Source organism: Ostrea edulis, chromosome 5 (assembly GCF_947568905.1).
Source record: "Ostrea edulis chromosome 5, xbOstEdul1.1, whole genome shotgun sequence".
In the NCBI taxonomy this organism is placed as follows: Eukaryota; Metazoa; Mollusca; class Bivalvia; order Ostreida; family Ostreidae; genus Ostrea; species Ostrea edulis.
Window position 1 is genome coordinate 81,650,147 of NC_079168.1, and position 18,534 is coordinate 81,668,680.

General features: G+C 35.0%; 1 protein-coding gene across 1 annotated transcript; it reads left to right on the forward strand.

The window, feature by feature from the left end:
* The first annotated feature begins 336 nt into the window (after positions 1-336).
* Positions 337-18,453, forward strand: LOC125650786 (uncharacterized). Its single transcript, XM_056166460.1, has 6 exons — positions 337-413; positions 14,042-14,100; positions 14,205-14,482; positions 15,338-16,895; positions 17,220-17,563; positions 17,777-18,453. Exons 1-6 carry the CDS (start codon positions 376-378, stop codon positions 17,942-17,944), a joined length of 2,445 nt encoding a protein of 814 aa, XP_056022435.1. The 5' UTR covers positions 337-375; the 3' UTR covers positions 17,945-18,453.
* Positions 18,454-18,534: the final 81 nt, after the last annotated feature.

Genomic DNA, 18,534 nt, shown 5'->3' on the forward strand with positions numbered 1-18,534 from the left:
CAATTGTTGATATCATTAATTCATTTGGAGAGATCATTAATTCAATTAAAGCGCGCATCAATTCAGCTGAAGAATTAATGCTATCATCAATTGTTGCGCGCATCAAATAAATTGATGATATCTTCAAATAATTGAAGACAAGTTAATTTAGTTTATATTAATTTGGCGCTCCATACTCGTGTGGATTGAAATATGACGTAACAGTTTACTAACAATTTTTCAAAGATTTTACAACCGAGGAGTTCCAAGATATTTGAGAAAAACGAAGGCGAATAATGATAGCATTCCAATCGGACTCGAGTACCTAATAATGTTAATCATGATGTCAAAAGTGACGTCATAATTTAAGATGTAGTCAAAGATGATTGCCACAGAATGTTTCATCTGAAACTCGTGATTTTCGTAGGATTAAGGTATGCGTGATCAAAATGATGCGAAGCTGACACATTCATATGAGTCAACATTTTTGTTGATAAAAAGTTGCTATCGTAGACCTAATTCTGAAGTTTGTTTAGACAGGTCTATCGCATCAAATTGACAAAACGATGACATGATCATTGGTGTTGATTTTCCAGAAAATCCTAGTTATCGGTAGATTGCTCGAGTAGCCTATTTTTCAGCTTCCCAGAATCCCCCCCCCCCTTTTTTTTTTACACTCCTCTTTGCACAATTGTTCCTCTGCTGCTGTTTACTAGGTCTAGTACGATTTCACTTGACAACATTTAAAATCTCCTTAAAGTAGAGATTGATAGGTTGATGCTAAAAAAATTAACCATTGATTATTTTAATTTTGATATATGTTTATGATGAATTTTTGATATAAAACATATTAAAAATTCAATGTAGGTAATCGACCTTGTTTTCGAGAAATATGGCAATCTTGATGACACCTTCTTCAGTCTTTATAAAGCGTAAAAAGTGAAGAAAAATAAGTATAGAGCAATATACAAACAGAGCTAAGACATTTTTATTGTAAAAAGGATCATGACTTGTCATATATTGTTCCAAACAACGTTTCACATAATTGCATATTACACATCAGTTTCAAGTTCAGCAATCATAGTTAACATGCAACAACATTACTTCAACAAAGCTACATTGGCTAAATTAATTACCTTAAAATTAGTGCACAATATTTGCACACAGGGTCATACTTTTGCTTTAACTGCAAAAAAAATTTCCCGTCAAATTTCTTATTTTATTTCATTAAGTGGTTAGTCTATTAGTAAGTTAAATATTAACTGCAATAATGTAGCCCTATCCAATTTTTTTTTATTCTGACGTTTTCGGGATAGGGCTACAATTCCATAGGATCTCCGTAATGGTGCAAAATAATTTTATGAATAACCGATAATAAACTCTGTGTATTAGTCCCAAATGTTGTTTACACCAAAAGGAGTACCAACTTTGTGCTCGGGCATGTCTAATAAGGTGTTTTTCATTAAATATAATGTACAGCATGCAAAATTCTTCGTCTGCTCCGCCATGCTTGTTATCGCGAGATCTCGTAGGTGGATCTAATGAAAAACCTAAGCATTGACAATCAGCGCGAAAATGTAGTTACTCGAGCCACTTCGACAAAGAAAGTAAAATCATATTGTTGCAGAAAGAATTTACACTCTGCTGTTCGGTTTTTAACTTGATATTAAATTCAAACCTTTTCAATACCGACGAAATAGCTTTCACCTCCATACTTGTCGATTGATGTATCTACTACCTTATATGGCATATGCAAATGAATTGACAATCGGAAGTTGAAACTTCAGAACATCAAACATGGCGCACAAATATGAATCGAGAAATTGGAATTTATCGAAATTGTTGAAAACGGTAGAATAGAGCCTCACAAATCTTAAGTTGCAGGTTGTAAATTTATATATTGACTAAGGAAAATAGAATATCATTTTATATACGTAAAGAAAGTCAGGAAATGTTTAGAATGAGCGCAAATGTTGCGGGAGTGAATCACTCCCGCATTTGCACCATTACGGAGATCCAAAGGAGTTGTAGCCCTCTCCCTAAAAAAAAAAAAAAAAAAAAGAAATCAGAGAGGGCTACATTATTGCAGCTAGTTAAATATAAGAAGAAAAAATATACACCATAATGTGTATGATATGGAACTAGCAAAAAATTCCTAACCCCACTCCCTTTTAACAAACTACACGTGTTCTTAAGAAAAAGGGTTATTAAAAGATATTGTAAACAATCCATAAAAAAAAAGCTTGCTGAATTTCGAAGAGTCTTTGTAACACCTTTTTTAAATTAATAAATATAATACAGAAAGTTAGTATGTATTTCAAATCTTAGCTTACACTCAGAAAATACGTCATCATATTTGATAATTAATATTAGAGTTTTCCCACATTAAGATTCACACCAAAAATTTAAATATAATTTATATTTGTTTAAACAAATGTCTCCTCAATTCTCAAAATTACATCCCAACCCCTTTAATATACTGCATGGTATGGAGGAGAAAGAATGAGCAGGAACATAGACATCATAGATTGCACTCGGTGCATTGAGAAGAAAGATTCAGCCAGCAGAGATAAACAACTGACCTTTTTATAACTTGAAATGTTTAAGCATTCCCAAATCATCTCTTTGAGAATTGAACATTACAATAATTTTTAGTTTCTATAAGCTATTTCAGGGGCGGATCAGAAATTGTAGTCGGGGGAGGGGGGCAACTGTATGAGGCAAGGGTCTGAGGACCGCCTTGAAGTGGGGGCCAATGGGCGATTTCCCAGAAACTCTTACGACAGGCAAGGGGGTACTGAGCTGGAGCGGATCCAGGAATTGCGGTTAGAGGGGGCGCAACTTTATGAGGCCGGGGGCCTGGATTTTACAGATTTTATAGGGCTTGAAATATGTCTCCTATGTAGTCATTTTTATCATTTTCTGTCATTTCTAATAATTACGGTGAAATTAATAAAATGACGCAAATTCTAAGGGTTTTTTGGAAAATATAGCAGTTCTCCCACTAAAAGTAATTCGATAAATCAAAAGATTTTGTCCTTTATTTCTTGGAGAGTGGAAGAAATTATTGTTTCCTTTATCGTATACATTTTTCTAAACAAGAGACCACGATTTTGATTTTAGGGGGCTCACGCTGGTTGCCCCCCCCCCCCCCCCCCCTCCGTTAAATCCGCCACTGCATTTTTGTATGTGTTCTTGTAATTGACCTTTTTGCAGTCACAATGATTGCATTGATATTTAGATATTTTTCATACAATTTTTTATAATAACCTATTATACCTATTTGAAGAAATTTATATGATTATACAGCATAGTGCACCAAATATGTTTAAATAACTTTATATTCAATACCAATGAAAAGATTTCAACCCAAGCGACCCATTAATTGATTGATTGTATCTTGTTTTATGTCTCTCTCGAGAGAGACATCACCAAGACCGGTGAAGGGCTTCAAATTTAGGCCTTTGCTCGGCGCTTACAGCCATTGAGCAGTGAGGGTTCTTTAGCGTGCCACACCTGCTGTGACATGGGTCATCCGTTTTTAAGGTCATCTCCGAGGACCCGTGACATTCACACCTGATGCCGAGCGTTTGGCGATGGAACTGTCACTATCTATTTTAAAGACATAGGTCTGTCGCGGCCGGGATTCGAATCCCGGTTTTTCGCATGCGTGGCGAACGCTTTAACCTCTAGATCACCAGCGCGGCTCGACCCATGGATCTCAAGGCCTATATGAGCTATCTTGCTCTCACAGATATATATGTCTTTCATAAATTTAAGAGTCCTACTTGTAATCTCACACTGAAACAAAAACTTGCTATTGGATAACTCAGAATGCATGCATATTGCATTAACTATTTGTAATTTTTCCCAGTTCATGGTATATGTGCACTGTATGTGTGTGTGTAGGGGGGTGTAATTAGAAAATGAGAAATTCAAACACATTAATTAAAGTTATAAAATTGGTATTTTAATTTCATTTAGAAATGTTTACAATCTGATTAAAACCAGATCCTGAGATAGGGTCACGTCCGCATGACCTTTCGTTAAGCCAATCAAACTGACCCTGTCGATTTAAACCCACGATAATTTTTTTCCCATGAACCTTTGCGTCATTATTTACGTTAGAGATGCAAGAAAAAAAATGGCTGCGCGTTTGACAGACGACTGCACACCTGTCAAAACATGCGATTTAAACAACTTCTGTATTCTCTGCGGGTTTTCTTTCATTCAAACGCTAAAAAATCCCGTGGAGTTCACAATTCAAGGAAAATGGCTGCGATTTTGTTTGGTTTGAAAGAAAACATATCGCAGCTAGATGCGACATCACAATGCACCGTTTACGTCGACTGACGTTATATTCCTCGCGTTATTTAAGTAAACCATCTTGAAAACTATTCAATTCGTACCCGTCCCTATTCATACATAAATCTGAATTCACAATTAATTTAATTTGGGTATATTTCATATCGTACGTTTTGTTGTTTGAATGAACGGACTAGATTAGGCATTACTGCGAAAGTTTAAAATTCGTTATGCGAGAATATACAACTTTAGTTTTAGTTTAAACAACATTTATTCGTAAATAATTCGATAATGTTTACAAACAATGTCTTGTACATGAAATAAATTGAGAAACAAGCCAAAAGGCTTATATTAATCTCGCTCTAAATATCTTACAAGTAAGAGGTGAATGAAAATTCTAAGTAAAATAGGTCGTATACTAATTATTACAATACATGCAAAAAGAAATAGGAATAAGAGAGAAAAGCTGGAATTGAGTATTGGGAGATAAAATAACACACGTTTATATGTATGATAAGTGTCGATACAGATCAAATGCATATAAACTATAGACAAAGTTGAAATAATAAATTGTATAGTTGTGCCATATAAACAATAAGTAATAAACACAGGTTTTCCACTTATTACAACCTTGGTGCACATGAGTATATTTTATATACAATATGACAGTATTACATGTAGATGTAGTAAAACAGCTTTCAGAACCTTTTACTTTCAACAAGAAATTTTTGGGCTAAATAAAATATGCTGTTGTTCTCACTTTCAGATAAATTTTCATTACCGTATAACAATAATTCTACATTAAGTGGATATGGCAGTGTCAAAATTGTATTGGTCCTAACTCTTGAGTACATATTACAGCGTAAAAGAAAATGATCAATACTTTCTACTTCTCCACAAATGCAAAGGGGTGAATTAAATAATTTTCTTTGAAACATATGAAGATTAAGAGCACTGCATTCTAATCTCAATTTTGCATGAAGAGTTTGTCCGATTCTTGTTCCTAAATAAAAATAGTTTGGAATATTAATGACTCTTATATTAAGATATTTCTTAAAGCTAGCTAGAGATGGATTTAATTGGACATTTCGAGGAAGTGCATTCCATTTCCTTATTGTAGATGGAAAAAATGAATTAAAGTATAGCTTGGTTCTAGAGTTGATTTCTTGCAGTGAATTAGTTGCTCTTGTGTTGTAGTTGTGACCCTGATTTCTCAGAGACTGAATTATATTGTTTAGATAATTGGGAGTCATGTTATGGTATATCTTGTGGAGTTGAATAAGTCGATGATTTTCTCTACGCTTTGACAATGGATCCCATCCCGTTTCCTTATATAGAAGATGCCTGGATGCTAGTCTATTACCTCCCGTAACTATTCTGGCTGCTTCTAACTGTATGTTTTCAATTTTATTAACTAAATATTCTGGTATATTGTCCCATATAATGTCAGCATATTCTAGGACGGGTCTTACAAATCAAAAATATATTTTTTGCAGAGTTTTTCTATCTAAGATAAACTTGACCCTTCGTAACATACTCAGGCGTGAATAGGCTTTTTTCACTATTTCGTCTATATGGACTTGCCAAGATAAATTACTACTGAAAATGACCCCTAAATGTTTATGAGATTCGACTTCTTTTAGATGAACATCGTTAAATATCAATGAAGAATGGAAAGGTTTCTTGACCTTATTAGATATAGTTAGACATTCTGTTTTAGTGGGATTAAAAGATACAAGCCATTGTTTTGACCATTTGTTGATTTTTTCGAGATCTTCATTAAGCAAAGATGCTGAAGTGTCTGCATTATCGACAACAATATAAACTGATGTATCATCAGCAAACAGTTTGACCACACATGCAATATCTATGACCAAGTCATTTATATAAATAAGAAAAAGTAGAGGACCAAGTATACTCCCTTGGGGTACCCCAGACCTAATGTATCCTATGTCTGATTTACTACCATTAATAACGATGTACTGTTTCCTATCATTTAAGTAACTTCTAAACCAAGCGAGTAATTCAACACGAATTCCAATTTTTTCAAGCTTGTATAATAACCCCTTATGCCATACTTTGTCAAAGGCTTTACTTATATCGAAAAATATAACTCTAACTTCTTTTCCCTGATCGAGTGCCTTATAGAAGTCACTAGTAATACTTAATAATTGATTGACTGTAGAGTCGTTAGGCCTAAAGCCAGATTGATGTGACGTAAGAATAGCATTGGTATGAATAAAATTATATAAATATTTAAAGACACACTTTTCCATGCATTTACCAAGAATGCTTAATAGATATATTGGCCTGTAATTACTGACGATACTACTATTGCCTTTTTTAAATACAGGGATAACATTTGCTATTGTCCATTGGTCTGGGACATTAGACCTATGAAGCGATGAATTATAAAACTTACTTAAAGGTAAAGCAATAGTTGATGATGCTTGTTTAAGTAAAGTAGGATTGATGCAATCCGGCCCAGTGGCCTTGTTTGTATCGAGTGTTTCCAAGACTTCTTTAACTTCTTGAGTAGAAATTACTATGCTTGAAAGAGTGTTTATGTCACCAGGATTGTCATCGTAGGGTAACTCAATACTTTCATCGTTTACTACTGCTTGGGAACAAAAATAAATATTAAATAAATCTGATTTTCCTTTAGTGTCACTTATCGGCGGGCTGTGTTCATCAATTTTAATTGGAGGATAAGTACTCGAGTTTTTAGTACTAATGATTCTTTTTAGTTTTGTCCACCATTGTTTAGAATTTACTATACCTGATTTTAATGTATCAGCTACTTTTGTGTAATAAGTTTGTCTTGCATTTCTAATTTTGTTGATACATATATTTCTTGTTTTTCTATACCGTGCCCAATCACAAGGACAATCAGTTTTTTTAGCAGTTGAATGGTGACGTTTACGAATTCTAATAAATTTCCGAATATCGTTGTGCATCCATGGAGGTTCATTAGGGCGTGATGTAATGATTTTATTTGGAAATGTTTTTGTGGCTGAATCAATAATGCAGTTTGATATGTTATTGCATGTTTGATCAATATCTTTACAAATCAGAGCATCCCAATCTGTATTCTTTAAGTGAGTTTGGTAATATCGGAAATCTGTTTTAGAAAAAGACCATATCTTTCTTTTATAAGTTCTCGTATGTGATTTGGGTAGTTTTAATACACAAAAAATGGGACAGTGGTATCGTACTGTGTTCGGGAGAATATTATCCCCAACACCTGAAAATTCAACAATATCTATATTATTAACAATCAATAGGTCCAACAATGTTGCGGAGTTTTCGGTAAAATGTGTACATTCTGAAATAAGTTGTGACATTCCCTGATCACTTATATCACCCATTTTGGAATTGGTTGTGTTAAATAAATTACAGTTAAAGTCCCCAGTGATGATTATATTATCAATGCGTGTATCTTTGGCCTTTTCCAGTGAGTAAGCTATATATTCCCATTTACTGACCTCCGAATTAGGTGGTCGGTAAAACGTTCCTATGAGGAATTTCATTTTGTATATACAACATTCAAGCCAAATGCATTCTATTTGTTCGACTTCTAAATCCAGTCTGCGTTTGCATGGAATATGATTTTTAATATAAACAATTACCCCTCCGTATCGGTTTTCCACTCTGTCACGCCTGAATGGTTCCTGAAAGCCCTGTAGCAGTATATCCTGAGATAGTATATTTTTATCTAACCAGGTTTCATTTAATGTTATGATATCGAATCCACCAAACTCAGCTTGAATAATATCAAGCTTATTATTTATACTTTGGATATTAAGATGCACTAATGAAGTTGAATTTTCTATCAAAAAATCAAGAGAATTAATATTGCTATCTACCGAATCTTCTGAATCTGTTTGATATTCGAATGGACCAGGGTTTTCTTCAATATCTCCACACAATAGTAGAGTTAATGAAATCCATATCAAATATACAAAATACAGATGAATGCATTAAGATTCGTGATTAGTACATGTTTAAGGTATACGCTATCATTTCTACACAGGGTTGGATTTGAGCAGTCAATTGCGTTTACAAAAGTTGTATTGACCTTCGTAGCATTATAGCTAAGAGAGATTATTACAATAATGGATAAAGCATTTGTTCCATATGACACAAGCAAATTAACCATCAATATTGTCAACAAATCAAGAGTATAATTGTGTTTTACGGGTTGAGACATATCATAGTATAAACCTGTCCTGATCCTGTGAATAGTACTACTAACTGGCATTATGTAATAGGTCTGTGGAAGAAAATAAGAAGCAGAATAGAGACAGTAAGGATCAGGCTCAAGGACACAAGTAAAATGCAAAAAACAAATAAGTAAAACATCCCCTCACTTAGGAGGGACTCAATTCCAGCTTTGTATTGGGAGTTGTATCCCAGAAAAACAAATACAATCTTGATAGTTAGGGAAAAAAACATATATACAGTTATGAAATACGTTGTGAAAATTATTCAGTCTTTATATAGTGAAAGGAAAGTGATCTATTTCATTCAGATCACAAAACCTTCACACTATATGTTGTTATAATTCACATAATTCTGAAAATTGTCGGACAGTGAAATTTCACCACCTCTCTAGTAACGCATGCGCCGGGTGACTTTACAGTGTGGAATAAACTTCGTGGGAGAGAGATTACTGCAATTTGTTTACGAATTGCCAGGAACCGCCTAAATAACCATCATTGTTTGTATGGCGCAATCTGACTGGCTGATAGTTCTCATGAATATTCCAAGCGAAAAGTCATGCGGACATGATCCCCTATGGGGTTACGTCAGATCCTAGTGTAGCGATCTAAGTGAGCGAATCTCAGGATCTGGTTTTAATCAGATTGAAATGTTTACTGATTTAGATATATCAAAAACTTAGAATAATCAACAATGACATTTCCTCTATATTTATGCAATATTATTGTCTTTAAAAAAAAGACATGTAATACATGAGTACATGTACTTGTTTTCCATTAAATTCACACTTTTGTATGTTGCACAATATATCCAGTGCTCTGGGCTCACAAATACATTATTGATTCTATCCAAGTCTTTGTTTAGACTCTCAATGACTACATAAACAGTATTGAAACTCACAACACTCGGACATCACGCTACATCAACAACTTTGTTTACGTAGCGCAGCTATGCATGGTGGTGAATTTCGTGAAGTAAAAAGTGCCATTCTGCACGGACGAAACATTTGGTCAACTATTATTACGTTGACGTATTCCTAATCTAAACTATGGCCAAATTTCTCCATCTCTCTCGTCGAGACGATCCCCTCAATCATCGAGTCAGTCACAGCAACAACTTGCATTTTCGGAACCCCTTTTTGTTTTTCAACTACTCTATGACGGTGTACGGAATTCCGAAAAATAAATTCATGGAATACACCATTTTTACTGATCACATGGTTGCTATCCGTCTCTACCTTAAAAAGAAATTTAAAATAGATGAATTCATGGCAATTGAATTTCAAAATCATACTGGATATGCATACATGCATTTATATTCCATTGTTCTTGTCCGTTAATATGCTACATCTTTATATCACCAATGATTTTGAAATTTCACCTGAATAAATCTATCTACATATATTTTTAAAAACGCATATGATGTATGATTTATTCCAATTTAGGGCCCAAACAGGCATGTATTTAATGTTTATATACCTACACAGACTTATAGATTTATTATCATCATTATTATTATTTTCTTTTTGGATCCACTGGGAGCGTACTGTGTCCCTTCAGTGCTGATTCTTTTGTCATGTGCAGTGCCATAATATGGATCCGAATCTGGTTTGTCTCATTGGATAGTTACAAACTAGCTTGAGAAAGTGACGCCATCATCAGATAGGCCTGCATGGTAGACTAGACCCTCTTCATCACGTGATGTGATGGGGAGAGGAAGAATATATATATATATATATATATATATATATATATATATGGTTTGAACATATTTTATTGCATATATAATGTACAACAGGTTTGAACACAAGTTCTTACAACTTACGAGGTTCTCACCTTAGATTAATTGATAAAAATTGTCATAAAACATATGTATAGATAAAATAAATACATGTACATTTAGCATAAAGTGAATTACTATCATGAGAATCTGCCTGAATTAAGTATAAATTTGTGAACAGCATTAAAAATTTTGCTGTTAGTTTCATAACCCAAATTGTCACTGACCCAAAGTAAAATCCGTGTATCAATAATAGATCATTCTTGTGTTTGAAAAGGTCCGTTGAACATAACATTTCTTATTACTGAAAATTTTTTACAAACAAAGAAAAAATGATATGCATCTTCTCTCATACCACAATGACAGTTAGGAGAATTGACAATGTTTTTCGGTGTAAATCATAGTTCAGCAAACAGTTATGTCTAATTTAGTATGAATTATATTTACTATTCTTTTTGCCAAGAAAATGTTTAGGCACTATTGAAATATTGATATTATTAGAAATGTTTCGACGGAACTGACAGATAGAGGTTGTTTTCTTTGCTTCGTTTGCTAAAGAGTTCCATTTGCGAATGGCATCTGGAAAAAATGATTTGTTGTATGTTTCTTGCTTAGTTCTAGGAGGTATATAGTCATATTCGTAACGAGTATTGTGGCGCGATGTATCCTTTCGAAAATTGTCAATGATATCACCTAAATATTGTGGTACAAGACTGAAGTGAATTTTTTACATTGTCATTAATTTTGCGATTTCCCGTCTTTTACTTAATGCTTCCCAACCCGTTTCTAAATATAATGATTCTTTGGATGCAAGAATTGGCAGTCCCGTTACAATTCTAGCTGCATGGAGATGTACTTTTTCTAACTTTTCAATTTCTGCAGAAGAAATTCATCCATCCCATACGACTGAAGCATATTCTAGTATAGGTCTAACAAAAGTCATATACAATGTTTGTTTCTACATAAAGTGAATTTGAGTTTCCTTAGAAGTCCTAGTTTTTTTTATACGCATTGTTTACAATATCATTGATATACACAGACCATTTTAAATCATTGGAAAAAGTGAGACCAAGATGTTTGTGGGAAGAAATGAATTCTAATTGACAATTTTGAAAAAGCAGTTTTGGAATTTTATTATGCTTTGCCTTGGTAAAAAATAAAACTTTAGTTTTATTAGGATTAAATTTCAAAAGCCAGTTATTTGACCATTCTTCAAGAATTTTGAGATAATGATTCATAACATTTTCTATATTACATATATTCTTATCTGCATATTGAATTGAATTATCATCTGCGTACAATCTACAAAACGATAACATATTTTGTGCTACATCATTGACATAGATTAAAAACAAAAGCGGTCCTAGTACAGATCCTTGAGGCACTCCAGCATTGATAGTTAAACTGGATGATAACAAATCCTTATACATCACTTTCTGACGTCTATTACACAACTAACTTTTAAACCATTGAAAAAGGTTTCCACATATTCCATATTTTTGTAATTTAAAAAGAAGTCTCTTATGCCAAACCCTGTCAAAAGCTTTAGAAAGATCACAAAAAACCATACAACATGATCTACCTTCATCAATATTCTTCACTATACTGTGATATGTTTCAATAAGCTGGTAAACTGTAAAGTGACCTATATATATTATATATATATATATATATATATATATTATATATATATATATATATATATATATATATATATATATATATATATATATATATATGTGTGTGAATTGTATGTTGGATTGTTGGTATTGTATTGGTATGTGACACTTCGATAAGATATTTCTGATTTTGATATAATATTCTGTCTTCCGAGTAGAGCTTGCTCTGAGCTTGAAACTACTACCACGAAGCAAATATATGCCAATTTATAAATATACAAGTTGCAACTTGCACTTTCTACAAAGGAAATGGGTTTCATTTCATACAAAACTTCAAAGCAAATTTTGATGATTAATAAGGACCCCCTTCGCAACATAGTTACATAGCATATAGTAAAATAACGCCATTGAAAGCGCTTCTGAGAACACAGGGGATTTGAAATTTCTAGTTCAGTTACCTTTCTCTTTATATTTACTACTGTGTCTAGTATTCAAGCATGAAATTCATTAAAAGTTTAAAACACAAGCTTTTTAGCATTGAGATGTCAGCCTTGCAAATTTTAGTGTACAAAAAAAAATTACGACTATAACTTTCAGTGACATTTTGTTAGTTTATACAATATTCATATTTCATTAAAAATCAACAATATACAAAATACACCTGAATGTAATGACTGATGGAGATAAATTAGACAAAAGGCCGCCATTCAACGCTCTCGGTTACCTTTTATACATTTATTATTGAAAACCACACGCCAATCCCGAAAGTTTCATTGGAAAAAGTCTGTACATGTAGCATGTTGACGATTGATCAAACACTATGAATTCTGTTGTCATACAGATAACGAGTCTAAATATGAAATATATCTTAAAGAAACAGTAATGCATATAAAAATGTGTATGTCTACATTGGCTGGAAAACTGAATGCATGTATATGTATATTTGGTCATTTAAATGACACGTGCCGAGCAATGACACGTGTCGAACAGAATGATCAATACACCAAGCGTGTCGTACCCTGGTGTACTTATTACTTCCATAATTCAATTAACTTCCATGTTCTCAAACACTCAATAGAAGAAAACGCAATGAAAATAATTTCCTTTGCACATCAATTAAACAGTAAATAAACACAATCCAAGTTAAGAGATCAAAACAAAATCATCACTTTATGGATAATGATTATAATTTCAATTGATTCAATAATTATGGCTGTATTTCCCAATCCTAAAACCAAGCTATCTGGCTTCATGCTAGCTGCAGATTATTCCGAAATATCTGACGTTTTCCTGGTTTTTTCATTATTTTGATATTTACTGTGCCAGGAGTAAATATCAAAATAATGAAAAAACCAGGAAAATGTCAGATATTTCGGACTAGCTGCAGATCTGTAGCTCTCTGGTGAAATATTGGGACAGACAGATTCTGGTCCAAGCTAGCTACAGATTCTGGTCCCAGCTAGCTACAGATTCTGGTCCCAGCTAGCTACAGATTCTGGTCCTTCATGGCCGCACACCAATCCGCGTCATTTCGTAACCGTGGACACAATCCGCGGATTTATTTTTACCTTGTGGAAATAAGTACGTCTATAGTATGTCGTATTTATAAAAGTACTTTATGTATAAAGGAATCTCCCCTCCAATGACCTTCACTTTTGTATTCAACATTGAAAACCGAAAGGAACCAGACTGTTTATGCACAGTACCATGGAAGATTTAAGCAATATTTGCTCTGAATCTGGAAATTTTATTTCGCAGTAAAGAAGTGCGACCAATCGTGGGTTTTCGACGATATCGGTCCTTGTGAATATGGCGCCAATATATTAGCCACCTAACCCCCGACCCTCATCACGCAAAGTAGGGACAGACATACTAGAAACTACCCGAGTTTTTGCAACATCAAGCACTCGTGCCTAGTTGTGTTAATCTCCAGAAAAAAAAGAGTGTGGAATACACTCAATGTGCAGTATTTTGGGAAATGTCTACAATTCATGGAAGTTACCCTGTCAATGTTTTTACAGCTCCTAATTTTCCCTACATTTTGTTATAGACATCTAATCTGTATCCACAATGTTGTGTGTTCCCGATCAATTACCTTGACCTTTTGATATTAAAAATTAAATGTAATTTACTTTTAGTTGTGCTGTGTTTGGGCAAAATGTCAGCCAACCCAGTGAAAATCAGCGGACTGGAACGGGTGAGGTGTATTGCTAATTAATGGTAATTAGCGTCATTTAGCATACGCAGTACACCAAACATGCCGTGAATATTGAACATAAAAGCTTTCTTTCTATCTCACAGGGTCAGATTGTATCCGGAGAGTCACTACACAGGTTTCCCGCTATTTCTGGAAGCTCCAGAGCCGCCGGATCGACTACCGGGAAAGGAACAATCGGATTTTTGCCGATATCCCGTTCCTTCACCTAACTACTGTTTATGGCTGGACCATGCGGGGGAAATCGGGACGGATCTCTCAGGAGCATGAAGACGGACGGGGAATTATCACTGAATACATGATCCAGTTCCTCAACAGTGACGGGAAATGGTCGTATATCAATAATTCCAAGACTGGCAAAGAGGTCTGTCAAAGTAAATCAATAATTCCAAGACTGGTAAAGAGGTCTGTCAAAGTAACTCAATAATTCCAAGACTGACAAAGAGGTCTGTCAAAGTAAATCAATAATTCCAAGACTGGCAAAGAGGTCTGTCAAAGTAAATCAATAATAAAATTTCACGACAAAAAGAGATGCTGTCCCTCTTTGGAAAATGTATATATATATGCCGTACGTTGACAGCAAATCACATGCGTAAGGAGCTTACTTGTTCGTGTAAGAACCCAACTTTAGATACCCCACCCCCCAAACCATGTATTTTTAAGTATAACTATTTATAAAGTTTAGGTTAACACCTGATTACATAACTCAGTTTGATCGTGGTTCGTGCACACTTTGAAACTAATAGCGAGACATCCATATGCTTGTGACATTGTGTTAAAGCGTCGGATCTGAAAAGCTACAAGACTAATAAGAGATTTATAGAAGCACAAGAAAGGCCACGACACTGTTGGTTATTTCAATCTCAAATTTTAGACGCGTCTTTATCAAGATGCGTAGATTATATTTAAACAAATATCACACTATGAAAAAAACAACCAAACAGCAACTATTATTAACAACAAATATTAATAATCTACATTGTTAATAAATATAATTACACTAATAGGCTAAAAGGAATAAACACTCTATAACCGTAAAAGTGTACACTGGAATGTGAATATACTCCCCAGTGTATCGGATATGGATGCCGGTGTACTCTATGTATCCACTAGAATTAGAACCAAATTGTACTATTGGTGAACACAGCTCTTTCCCTTTACACCATGTACTTAATATTGCTTTTGAATGCAGAGCATTGTGTGCTATTTTTCTCTACAGATTTTCACCAATCTTGGAAACATTGCCATGCCAGACACCATAACTAGCATCTCATTAGCCAACCCTGTGACGACGCTCGTATTACGCGTCATTCCTGAATTATGGGATGGCATTCCGTTCATGCTGATGTCTATCCAACACTGTGGAGACAGCGTGGCGACGGAGCAGAGACCAATTCTACCACTACAACTGGCACACAACTCAATCAAGAAAAATCTGGAAGATCAGATTAAAAACAAAGTGCATGAAAAGATTGGCCACCTTCAGCAGCGAGTGCAACAGCTGAAGTTGAAGATGGCTGGTCAGCCGAAGCATCACCAGAGAGTTCAGACCATTCATCATGGAGAAGAAACTCAGAAACCACAGTCTCCTGAAAATCAGAGAATAAAACATAGAAAATATCAGACAAACATGAAGAATAAGGATAAAAAATACTCCAAACATAGCGGAAAACATCCAACTACACAAAAACAGAGCGGAAAACATCCAACTACACAAAAACAGAGCGGAAAACATCCAACTGCACAAAAACAGAGCGGAAAACATCCAACTACACAAAAACAGAGCGGAAAACATCCAACTGCACAAAAACAGAGCGGAAAACATCCAACTGCACAAAAACAGAGCGGAAAACATCCAACTGCACAAAAACAGAGCGGAAAACATCCAACTGCACAAAAACAGAGCGGAAAACATCCAACTATACAAAAACATAACGGAAAACATCCAACTGCACAAAAACAGAGCGGAAAACATTCAGCTGCACAAAACCAGACAAAACACCCGGGAAAGGATCCAGCTCTACAGACCCACACAAAGTCTACTGATCAACCCACAAAACCTAGGCGAAACACAAAAACCCTTCAAAAGAACAGAATGGTTGAAATCCACGATAGAAGTGATAGTCTGGAGGAATTAGAGGAGAGACAGAGCCGTGATCAGAACAATGATAAACACAAGTCAGTGAAGAAGAAAACACGGAAAACGACGCCAAGTAGTAATCATATGAAAAAAGGTCGAAAGCCCGCAAACAGAAAGATTGTCAATAAACAAAACAAGTCTCAATCCTCACACACTAATTCAAAGCAAACAAACAAAGAACGGACAAAGCAAACGAACAAAGAACAGACAAAGCAAACGAACAAAGAACGGACAAAACACAGAAACAAAGAGAGGACAAAACACAGAGACAAACATCAAAAGTTTAAAGAAAAGCCGAAAATAAAGTCAGCAAAACAAAGTCAAAAGTCTTCAGGTAAAGACAAAGGAAAAGCACCTCATCAGGGAAAGAAGAGCACAAGCCTGGGTCAAGTGTCCAAGAAAATTGACAAAACTGTGAAGAAGTTAACCCAACTGAAGAAACAAGTTCATGAAATTGACAAACAGTCTCCGAAGAAATCGGACAAAGTCAATAAGCCTTACACACCAGAGGTCACCGGGAACAAAAGCCTCAAGACGGAGAGCGAAAGCTTATCGTCCTCCAAAACAAAGCCCGATTCATCCTTGGTGGCGATGAAGGAATTAGAAAAAGAGAACACTGATCTCTCGAAATCTGTGTGTAAGTTACGGTACATTTCAATATTTATCTGTGTGTAAGTTACTGTACATTTCAATATATATCTGTGATATTTTAAAGGTAATAAAGCAGAACCCTTTATTCTTTATGTGAATTCATGCTGTGTTATTACTAAGTTAGCTTTCCCTCAATCTGATAGAATATTAGATTTGAATGAAAGCTTTTCAAGTCGATAGTGATCAGCAATGGGATTGGTGACCGTTATACTCTAATTTTCAGGTTCAGCATTGGGATGTGAAATCTCAGTACACTTTTACTTGATTCTTCTTTCTCCTAAGTAAGTGGTATAATTGTCTTATTTCACAGACGGATCCTGTCGGTCTAAGCCGGTGTGGAGGTATGGAAACTCTGTGTTCCGGCCGGACGATGCATTCTCCGCGCTGGATGATAGTAGACAAGCCTGGCGAGCCATGTACGGACTGGGCATACAACCATATCGATTCCGGATTCCGAAGAGCTCCCAGAATTCCAGGAACCAGAAATACTATCTGGAAATCAACTTTCGGAAAATAACTAACGTGTTCGGGCTGAGGGTGGCCGGAAGCAGTTCTCAGCTACAGTGGGGCGCTGTGACGAAGTTCTCTTTCTATCACAAGAGGAGGGATTCTAATCCATGGCAGAGTTATGTAGATCGCCTCAACCAACCTCGGGTAAGGCGTCCACAACTGTTTCTGTCGGTCAAGACAAACAAATTAGATTGCGTTAATTGAAATAGATATTACACAACATGGGATACCATGACACTGGTTTTGTGTGTGTGTGTGTGTGTGTGTGTGTGTGTGTGTGTGTGTGTGTGTGTGTGTGTGTGTGTTGTGATTTTCTAAGATTTCAAACTCTTTTTTTTTTGGTTGGTCTCTTTATAGGTGTTTGATGTTGGTACACGCGAGAAAAGTAACGCCCATGCTCTTTCTGTGTTCAAGTTGGACGTACCAGTGACGGCCAAGGCAATCCGAATATTCCCAGAAAGGTGGGTATCGGAACCCCTCATGGTTGTAGATCTCCTCACTTGTGAAACCAGTTACAGACACTGATAGGATGGTGATACATAGACACAGAAACAGTGGGGATTAATGGTGTATAGGCAAACACAGAGAGGACCAAACAGACATCTCTTTCTCAACAGCTTATTTATATTTTGCTTCTGTTCAGACTCTGGCCGTTCACATCTACGATCAAAAAATTCTTTTGCTCTAATAAACTAGAATGTAATTTTTTTTTCTGACCTCTAGGTGAAAGCAAAACAACAGTTTCAGGCAATATATATATTATGAAATAAAGCTATTTTTATGAAGGCTTTATTCGTAAAGAGTATATTTCTCGTACATGAGTAGTCATTCTTGATATATTTATACTTCTTTTGTTTTTAAAGTTTTTTTAAACTGTCTTTACAAATATCAATGATAGCCATTTCCTCAAAAATGCATGACAGTTATGATCAATGAGCGCATGAATCTTGATAAATATACAATGTAGTATGCCTATTTTAACGATTAGGAATTCTGTCAGAAATGAAAGTAAAATGTAATTATAAAAGAATAAACTTCATTTTTGAAAATATGAGGGTATGAACTGCAACGCTTCACGCCGGTATATTTTCCACGCAGCACTAACGCGCATCATG

Coding starts and splice junctions, on each gene's coding strand:
- LOC125650786 (XM_056166460.1), top strand. CDS start 376: ATGTTTCATCTGAAACTCGTGATTTTCGTAGGATTAAG. Junction 14,101..14,204: donor AAATCAGCGGACTGGAACGG/GTGAGGTGTATT, acceptor TCTATCTCACAG/GGTCAGATTGTATCCGGAGA. Junction 17,564..17,776: donor ATCGCCTCAACCAACCTCGG/GTAAGGCGTCCA, acceptor GTCTCTTTATAG/GTGTTTGATGTTGGTACACG.